General features: G+C 46.9%; 2 protein-coding genes across 2 annotated transcripts; both read left to right on the forward strand.

Moving 5' to 3' along the window:
* Window positions 1-5,823: 5,823 nt before the first annotated feature.
* On the forward strand, window positions 5,824-8,580 carry LOC124658425 (60S ribosomal protein L6, mitochondrial-like). The gene is made up of 4 exons (XM_047196758.1): window positions 5,824-5,932; window positions 7,660-8,021; window positions 8,106-8,258; window positions 8,437-8,580. The coding sequence occupies exons 2-3, from the start codon at window positions 7,714-7,716 to the stop codon at window positions 8,248-8,250; spliced, it is 453 nt and encodes a 150-aa protein (XP_047052714.1). The 5' UTR covers window positions 5,824-5,932; window positions 7,660-7,713; the 3' UTR covers window positions 8,251-8,258; window positions 8,437-8,580.
* A 510-nt stretch (window positions 8,581-9,090) lies between these two features.
* Window positions 9,091-9,360, forward strand: LOC124654836. Its single transcript, XM_047193822.1, has one exon. It carries the CDS (start codon window positions 9,091-9,093, stop codon window positions 9,358-9,360), a length of 270 nt encoding a protein of 89 aa, XP_047049778.1.
* Window positions 9,361-10,014: the final 654 nt, after the last annotated feature.

Raw genomic sequence — 10,014 nt, forward strand, 5'->3', positions numbered from 1 at the left:
TAAACCTAAACGAAGTTCATTAAACATATGCCCTATTTTGGGCAAATTTGTACATATGCCATATTTTGGGCAAATTTGAACTACCAAAAGAAGCTCTCTATATGGGCTTTAAAATTAAAAACAAATAAAAAACCCTCTATTAGGGTTTGAGGACGGCGAGGTGGCCGCCGGTGCGCCGCCTAGTCCCTGTGGACCTCGTCGTCGTCGCCGTCGACGACGTTCCCGGACGGCGAGGCGTTGTTGTGGCTCGACCGCGCCGGGAACTCGGGCCACGGCGACCACATGGCCTCCTCCTGTTGGAGATATGCCCAAGAGGCAATAATAAAGTGGTTATTATAATATCTTTTTGTGTTTATGATAAATGTTTGCATACCATGCTATAATTGTATTAACCGAAACATTGATACATGTGTGTTATGTAAACAACAAGGAGTCCCTAGTAAGCCTCTTGTATAACTAGCTTGTTGATTAATAGATGATCATGGTTTTGTGATCATGAACATTGGATGTTATTAATAACAAGATTATGTCATTAGATGAATGATATAATGGACACACACCCATATAAGCGTAGCATAAGATCACGTCATTAAGTTCCATTTGCTATAAGCTTCCGATACATAGTTACCTAGTCCTTCGACCATGAGATCATGTAAATCACTTATACCGGAAGGATACTTTGATTACATCAAACGCCACTGCGTAAATGGGTGGTTATAAAGATGAGATTAAGTATTCGGAAAGTGTGAGTTGAGGTATATGGATCAAGAGTGGGATTTGTCCATCCCGATGACGGATAGATATACTCTGGGCCCTCTCGGTGGAATATCGTCTGATTAGCTTGCAAGCATGTGACTGGTTCACAAGAGATGACATGCCACGGTACGAGTAAAGAGTACTTGTCGGTGACGAGGTTGAACAAGGTATCGTGATACCAATGATCGAACCTCGGACAAGTAGAGTATCGCGTGACAAAGGGAATCAGTATCATATTTAAATGGTTCAATCGATCACTAAGTTATTGTTGAATATGTGGGAGCCATTATAGATCTCCAGATCCCGCTATTGGTTATTGGTTGGAGATAAGTCTCAACCATGTCTGCATAGTTCACGAACCGTAGGGTGACACACTTAAGGTTTGATGTCGTTTTAAGTAGATATGGAATATGGAATGGAGTTCGAATTTTGTTCGGAGTCTCGGATGGGATCCAGGACATCACGAGGAGGTCCAGGATGGTCCGGAGAATAAGATTCATATATAGGAAGTCACTTTCCAAGTTTGGAAATAATCCGGTGCATTTATGAAAGGCGCTAGAATGTTCTAGAACCTTCCGAAAGAAATCATCATGGAAGGTGGAGTCCCGGTTGGGCTCCACCAACCCTAACCAACCAACCAAGTGGGAGGGTGGAGTCCATGGTGGACTCCACCTCCTTGGCCGGCCAACAAGGGGGGAAGGGGAGAGTCCCTGTCCCTCTAGGTTTCGTCCATATGACAGTTTTTGAATTGGGGTATTATTCGAAGACTTTGGACAAACCCTAGGGATTCCACCTATATAAAGAGGAGGAGAGGGAGGGGGCCGGCCACACCAACAACACCTTGGCCGCACCAACCAGAGGCACCAAGGCCGGCTGCCCCTCTCCCCAAACCCTAGCCGCCCCCCTCCTCATACACCTCCTGTAGTGCTTAGGCGAAGCCCTGCCGGAGATCTCCACCACCACCGCCACCACGCCGTCGTGCTGTCGGGATTCCGAGGAGGATCTACTACTTCCGCTGCCCGCTGGAACGGGGAGGAGGACGTCGTCATCAACACCGAACGTGTGACCGAGTACGGAGGTGCTGCCCGACTGTGGCACCGTCAAGATCTTCTACGCGCTTTTGCAAGCGGCAAGTGATCGACTACATCCACCACGAGATCTAATCTCGTTAACGCTTAGCGATCTTCATGGGTATGTTGATCTTCACCTCGTTGCTACCATCTACTAGATTAGATCTTGGCTTGTTGTTCGTTCTTGCGGTAGGAATTTTTTTGTTTTCTATGCTACGAATCCCTTCACCTCCCAGGCCGAATGCGGGTCCGGAGCCGTCCGCTGCTCCGCCGCAGCAGCCCGTAGTTGCGCCTCCTCCCTGAGGCGCAGCTCCCTCTCCTGCTAGGCGAGGCGCCTGGCCTTCTGGCGCCTCTCATGCTCCACGATGTGCATGGCCTCCTGGCGCATCTCCTCCTCGCGGCGGAGCCGGGCCTCCTCGCACCATCGCGTCGCTGCCTCCTCCCGGCAGGCCTGGGCGAGCAACTCCCAGGCCTCGGCATCCTCGACCGCCTGCCGGGGCTCCTCCTCCATCGCGGAGGTGCGAATGGCCGCCGCGAGATGCGGCCACTTCGCCTCCTCCTCCGCCGCGGACAGCGCCAGAGCGGCGCGCATGTCTGGTTCTTCTTCATCCTCTGGCTTCGGCAGCAGCAGCGGCGCGGGTTGCGCCAATGCCGCACCGACGCGGGCGGCCTCTCCGATGTGGAGACCACCGCGGTTTCCACCGACCCGTAGCGCCGGCGGAGGACGGCGGCTGCTGCTGGCCTCGCCGTCGTTCGCGTCGGGAGCAAAAGCCCTCTTCGGGGCCATGGCGGCGGTTGCGCGTGCGTGCGGAACTGTCGAATGGAGTGGGGATTGGACTGGACAGGGACAGATCCCTCCCAGTCCACATTTAATATGGCGCCCGCCCCCACCGACAGCTGGGCCCAAGGGAGACGAGCATGCGAGTAGGCAGACGCGACCGGGCGCCGCGTGCCATCCGCGGCCACGCAAACCTAGCCCAGATTTGGGCCGGGTTTGCGTCGTCTCGGACACCGCGGCCATCCGCATTTGCGATGTATGGCCACGTTGGGCCGCGGATTTGTCAGGTTGGACCCATCCGAACGCGCGTGCGAGGGATGGATCACCGCGTTGGAGATGCCCTAATGATTGATTACAGGCAGAGCCGGAACCAGGTCCGAAAAGTTGAGCGGGCCAATACACCAACAATATGTAAAATAGGTTGTTATTGAGCTAAATTTCAGACATAGGCTAAAATATCTTGAGGTGGGTGGGCCATGGCCCGACTTTGCCCTAACATAGGTTCGCCACTGATTACAGCTAGGGTGCTGATACGTCTCAAACGTATCTATAATTTTTTATGTTCCATGCTAGTTTTATGACAATACTCACATGTTTTATACACACTTTACATCATTTATATGCATTTTCCGGCACTAACCTATTAACGAGATGCCGAAGCGCCGGTTCTGTTTTTGTCGTCGTTTTTGGTTTCAGAAATCCTACACAGGAAATATTCTCGAAATTGGACGAAATTAACGCCCAGGGTCTTATTTTTCCACGGAGCTTCCAGAAGACCGAAGAGGATACGAAGTGGGGCCACGAGGCGCCCTCACCATAAGGCGGCGCGACCAACATGGGGCCCACGCCGGACTATGGTGTGGGGCCCTCGAGCGCCCCCCGACTCTGCCCTTCCACCTATAAAGTCTCTCCGTCGCGAAAACCCTAAAAACATAAGCCACGATACGAGAAAAGTTACGCAGCCGCCGCCATTGCGAAGCCAAGTTCGGGGGACAGAAGTCTCTGTTCCGGCACGCCGCCGAGACGGGGAATTGCCCCGGAATCCATCTCCATCGACACCACCGCCATCTTCATCGCCGCTGCTGTCTCCCATGATGAGGAGGGAGTAGTTCTCCCCCGAGGCTGAGGGCTCTACCGGTAGCTATGTGGTTCATCTCTCTCTCCCATGGTGTGATCTATATGAATATGTAGATGTTACTCTTGTCTATTATGCACTATAGAGGTTACTTTAATATGAACTCCGGATGTTGTGGAGCTTTACTCCGGCTTGAGGTGTGCTCTTGTAGCCCTACACAATGAATGGTGTTTGTTATCCAACAAGAGAGTGTTTGAGAGTAGTACTTATTTGTTCATCTATGTGATCATAGGCTTTGCAATCTAGATGTCATATGCTATTCAAGTGTTTTATTATGTGAACTTTGGAGTTATTGTGACCTCGGTGTAATGGTGACAGTGTGTGCGCCGTGTGTAACTTCCTTATGAATTGTGGTGTGTTAGTACCTCCTATGAATGCTCACGGTGACAGTGTGGGGTGTTTATTAGTACTTGGGAATACGCCTTTGAGGTGTGCTTTTGCACACTTGCCCAATGAATTTGAGTTCTTTATCCAACAGGAGAGTAGTATGATGAAGTGCATATTTATATTCAATTATAATTGCAATGTTGAGAGTGTCCACTAGTGAAAGTAGGATCCCTAGGCCTTGTTTCTAAGCATTGAAACACCGATTCCAACAAGCTCTGCTACATGTTTGCTTGCTGCCATATTTATTTCAGATTGCAATTGCTACTTACAATCATCCATATTACTTGTATTTCACTATCTCTTCGCCGAACTAGTGCACCTATACATCTGACAAGTGTATTAGGTGTGTTGGGGACACAAGAGACTTCTTGTATCTTAATTGCGGGGTTGCTTGAGAGGGATATCTCTGACCTCTACCTCCCTGAGTTCGATAAACCTTGGGTGATTCACTTAAGGAAAACTTGCTGCTGTTCTACAAACCTCTGCTCTTGGAGACCCAACACTGTCTACAGGAATAGAAGCGTGCGTAGACATCATGTGCATATACTGATTTTTCAGCTAATTGCAGAGTAAAAAACAAGAGTTACCCAGGTGCATATGCACCCCCTTGGCTCCATAAAGCTCCACCACTAGGGAAGAGGCGCCTGTCCTAGCCTCGCTTCGCCATGCACCCCAAAGTCCACGGTGTCGTCCAGACACGTGTTGTTTTCACACCTCATATTACTTTAAACTAAAGCAAGTCACTAATACAAATTTAGGTCACTCGATTAGTATTTTAAGAGAACGAGGACTAATTTAAGTAGTCTCTTACACAAGTACTACGAGTCTTTGTACACCCATATATGGATGCGGGTATTTCTGTCACCATCCATTGTGCTTTAAGATTCGGATAAAAAAGACGTGAGAAATGAATCTTTCCATCTACCATGGTGAGCACGAATATCTAGTAATAAATGGACGGTGACGGAAACACCCACACCCATGTTTGGGTGTACAAAAGTATTTCCGATTACTCAAATGGATATGAAACCTTAAGATGGGAGGCATTTCGTAACATTACTAATTGTGGGCATATTCTCATGAGATGGTCGTCTTGCAAATGCACTCTCGACGCATGAGTGTAAGTTCGTGTCACTTGCGACTCGCAGGGTCTTCTCCTTGTTTATTCCCGTGTCGGACTGTTTGCCGAGATGCACGTTGTTGAATTGGACCACCTTGCACCATTTTTTCTATGCGGTAGATTTGAGTCGCCATGGTATCACCCTCTTCTTTCAGTGTGGTATATCAAAAACCTACATAAATGGGCGTCCATAGGTAGTACCACACTCTGAGATTCGAGCTGAGCTTCACAGCCTGACACGTAATCTTATTTTGATCAAGTAGTCATGTGCTCATTTACCGTTACACTGGCATCAGCGACGTCAGTTCTAAATTCTTAACAAGTCCCACTCCTAATCCACGGGTGCATAGTATACGTACATGTGCACGTTCGAATTTGAAGTCCCATGTGCAAAATTTAGATGGGCCTTGCATGCCCAGCTCTGTAGATGATGCCTGCATGATCAAATCCAATACGTGTAGTTTCAGCCCATAAATCCTATAGAGGTTTTTAGCCCATCTAAAAAATCTGGCCCACAGCGCCCGGTGCCTCCTCTTCTACCGCTCCGCCCGGAAACATTACTGTTCCCAGCGACGGCGGCGGCACCACCGTTGATCCCAGACTCCGACGCCGACTCATAGGAATCTGTGCGCCCGTGCGCCGAACAGGCTCCGAGCCTTCTTCCAACGCAGCACTCTACTGTCAAGGTACTCCTCTCTCGCAGTCCTCCGCTGCACTGGACTATCGTGAAATGGAGATCTGGGCGGAGTTGGATTTATTTCTAATTTGTTGTTGCTGGTGGCGAACCCTATCGTGCTTGGTTTTGATTCCTGCGTTATGGAGTAGTGAGAGTAGTTTATTTTCCCCCAAAAAATGATCGAACCCCCATGCCCCAAAGTTAGGTCCGCCGATTCAGTAGGATTTATATGAACTTGCATTTGAGCAGACTGTAGTCTGTAGCTGAGGACATTCACATTTTGTGCAGGCCTACTTAGTATTGATTTTTTTTATTGCTGCGATATTTTCAGTGTCGATTAGGCTTGCTGTTAGATTATGCTCTGTCCATTTTCATAGTGGACCAAGTGACCAAACTTGTTGAAACAGTAAATCATGAGATTTAAGGATTTCGTTGGTTATTTGAGGTAAAGAGAAACGTTGAAAGTACTCCCTCCGTCTCATGAAATTTGTCTGAGATTTGAATGTATCTACACACTAATTAGCTTCTAGATACGTCGAAATTTTGACAAACCTCCGACATGCTTCATGGGATGGAGGGAGTAGCATAAATGTCTGAGATTTGATGCTAGCACAAATGATGTGGATGATCCTACAATCTCTGCTTCAGGCTGGTGTTTTCTTGCTTTCATGAATGCTCCAGTGGACCTTTGATATGATTTGCTTTGGTCTTGAGTTCTTGACACTAATTATATTTGTGAAGCTGTATGTATAAACTATCCAAATGATGTTCTTTTGTAGGTAAAAAATGGAGTACATATGTGGGGAGAAGTGGCATATAACCATGACCACATTATAGCTGTCCAAATAGTGTTTCAGCATGATCCTGTTGTACCATTAAAAGGATTGATAGGTGCTTAGCAGTTCATTCGGTTGTTCATTCGGGTTAGAAATGAGGATACTTTCTGAGCTATTATCTACCACCTCTGCCCCGTAGTATAAGATGTTATTACAACAAGTAGCATCTTATATAATGGGACAGAGGGAGTACCTGGCTATGTAACTTGGAATTCTTTGCTATTTGTGATCTGGCAAGTATGCCTCTACAATTCTGCTTGCCGTTCTTTGTTCTGCACCTTTGGTGGTTTGGGGAAAAGACTTTGGTTTGATCTCGATTACCCTTGCCTCAGGCTGCATTCACGTTAGCACCCTCCACCTCTTGCACCTCCTGCAGAACATCTGTATCTACGATACTTAGCAATGTCTTTTCAGCCATAATATTGCTATTTGCCAGAAACACTGATTAGTGGTTAGCCACACATGCAATTCAGTAGTTGGCTAACACAGGCGACATAACAAACTTAGCCACACCCCATCCCTATTATCTAATAGCAAATCATTCTGATCTCTAATGTTTTCCAGAGCTATTGTAGGTTGCTTCTTGTCTCAAAGGTCACATTTTTCGTTGTTTCCAATATGGGATAAGCAATTTTATTGCTTCGAAATTACTGTCCTCATTATTCAGTATTTGAGTAGTTAAAGAACTTGTGTACTGTTTGTGTGAATGGGATGGTTCTTATTGATTCACTTTTCTCATTTTGTAGTTTCCTAGAAAACAATTCATCCAAGAGTGATCTTGTCTTATATGCATGATGTTATAAATACAATATATGTCTTCTGCTTTTGCCTCACTAATGGCAGTATTTGTGCATTGTATGTTCTGATAGCAAATCTCGACTCTCATTTTTCTATTGTGAAGGTAACTAGGCACCAAATATTTTGCTGCTGGGCGAACCTTTGTCCCAGCCTGCAGATGGAGTCAAAGTTTTTCCGGTTTCTAAAGCTTGTCGGAGTTGGCTTCAAGGCAAGGACAGAGTGCCAAGGCCGCGAGCTGTTCCTGAAACTGGGCTACAGCCATGAGGTGCAGTTCACTGCCCCACCCTCTGTCCGCGTCTTCTGCTTCAAACCCAACATCGTCTGCTGCACCGGCATAGACAAGGACAGGGTGCACCACTTCGCGGGCGCAGTCCGGAGCTGCAAACCTCCGGAGGTGTACAAGGGGAAGGGGGTATTGTACATGGACGAAGTTGTGAAGCTGAAGCAAGGGAAGAAGCAGAAGAAGTGACTGACGAAATTTCAGGCTAAACCGTTTTTCCATTCTTCTGGAGTTCTGGTTTTGATCTCTTGATGTTTCTCTATCTGTAGCGGTGCGATGTTGATGTTGTTTTCTCGTGCCAAGGCGATTCATAGTTTCCTCCAACGCAACACTTTGGAATGCTTATATTCAACAGGTCCACCAAACGAAGCACCAGATTCAGTTCTGTCAGACTTGAGCTATGCTATCTTCTGACTTAGTGGGTATGATTTACTTTGAAGCTTTTCTTGTCTGGGGGAGATTGCGAAATGTGTTTCGTGACACATTGTTTGCCAGGGGAAATTTTTATCTTGTTGGGTTTTAGATTTATGTTCATCAGACTAGTCATTACCCTAGTATCCCTTGTGAATATGAGCTACGTTTCCACCAAAATTTTGCCAGGTTAAGAATACACGTAGGAAGCGTTTTGAAGGCGGCCATTTGTTTACATAGCGGAGGGGTGCGTTCGGCTGCCGGGAGCTGGAGCTCTACCAAATTGTGAAGCTACCTCTGCTGCTGTAGAATGTCTAGATGTCTGTCTGACAATTGTAAGAGTACAAACATGTTTACGTATACCCCTAGCTAGTTTCTCGTTGCTATATGCAGTGTATTGATAAAAGTTACTGTGAAAATTAAATCACATCGCAATAAGAACTATGCATTCACATACTACATTTACCATAAAGATGAATTTACAGAGGGGTTTGTTAACCAGAGTGATTTAAACTAGTTTTGGTGCAGATTATACCATAGCCAGTTACATGTAAAAGCAATCCAAACCACCAGGTTCCTCTTCTTTGAGATAACCCATCAGGTTAGCATTGTTAATTTACTCACTCATCAACTTCCATACGTGGAGGGACACGAGAGAGCCGCACGGTCACCGTAACACGTGGCTTGCGACGTGGTGCAGCTTTGGGCGAAGCGCGTGCGTGCTTGCACACGTAGCACAGGCAGAGAAGGAGCATACAAAACAAGAAGAGGGAAGCACCGGTCGAGGAAGCGATCTAGGCGTCACTGAGGGCTGAGGCGATAAACAAAGAAAAGATAGAAGTCATGGAGCAGCAGGGGAAGGCAAGCGAGGTCGACGGCGCCGTTGCCGGCCGCGGTGCGCCCAGCGAGCTCTCCGGTGTAGACACAGCGGAGGATCAACGAGGAGGAGGAGGAGGAGGAGGAGGAGGGAACGATGGCGGCGCCATAGAAAAGCTCATGGATGACGAGAAGAAGAAGACGACGACGACAGAGGAGAAGGATGTGAAGCCGCTGCCGCACAAGCAGGTTCCGCAGCCCAGCGACGTGTACAACCCGGAGCTCGAGCGCCTGTGAGAGGCTGAAGCAGCTCAGCTCTGTGCCTCCTTCAGAGCTCAGACCACAGACCACAGACCACCAAGCCATAATATATATGTTCTTTTCTTTTGCCAATTCGCCACAATATATGTTGCTTTCATGCATCTCTCCTTTCTTTTCGTTAGCTAATGTATTTTATAAAACTGTTTAACTACTAATGCAGGCGCACAGAACTAGTGCTACCTTCGATCCTTGATCCATAATAAGTGTCGAAAATTTAGTACTGTATAAAAGTTAGGAGTAAAAGGCTTATGATAAAGTTAAATAGTTTTTTTTTTGTTGCAACAAGCCCTTCGCCACCTCTGTGGTTTGAATGGGTTGTGAGGTTTGTATAGGATGGAATTACTTTCAGGCCTCTTAGACTTTAAAGGGTTTGCGTGAAGGCGATTTCTTGTCCCCCATTCTTTTTAATATAGTAGCAAATATGTTTGTAATTCTCATTAGCCGGGCTAAGAAGGATGGCGGTTGGAGGCCGTTGTGGGTCTCAATTTTACAGTAAACATTATTCTTTTCATGAAACATACTCGCAGAAAGCTATATACATCTTTGAACAACTCTCGAATCTTAAGATTACCTTTCATAAAAGTGAGATTTTCTCTTTTGAAAAGGCTAAAGACTAAAGAGGAATATATG

The sequence above is a fragment of the Lolium rigidum genome, chromosome 5 (genome assembly GCF_022539505.1).
Source record: "Lolium rigidum isolate FL_2022 chromosome 5, APGP_CSIRO_Lrig_0.1, whole genome shotgun sequence".
Classification (NCBI taxonomy): Eukaryota; Viridiplantae; Streptophyta; class Magnoliopsida; order Poales; family Poaceae; genus Lolium; species Lolium rigidum.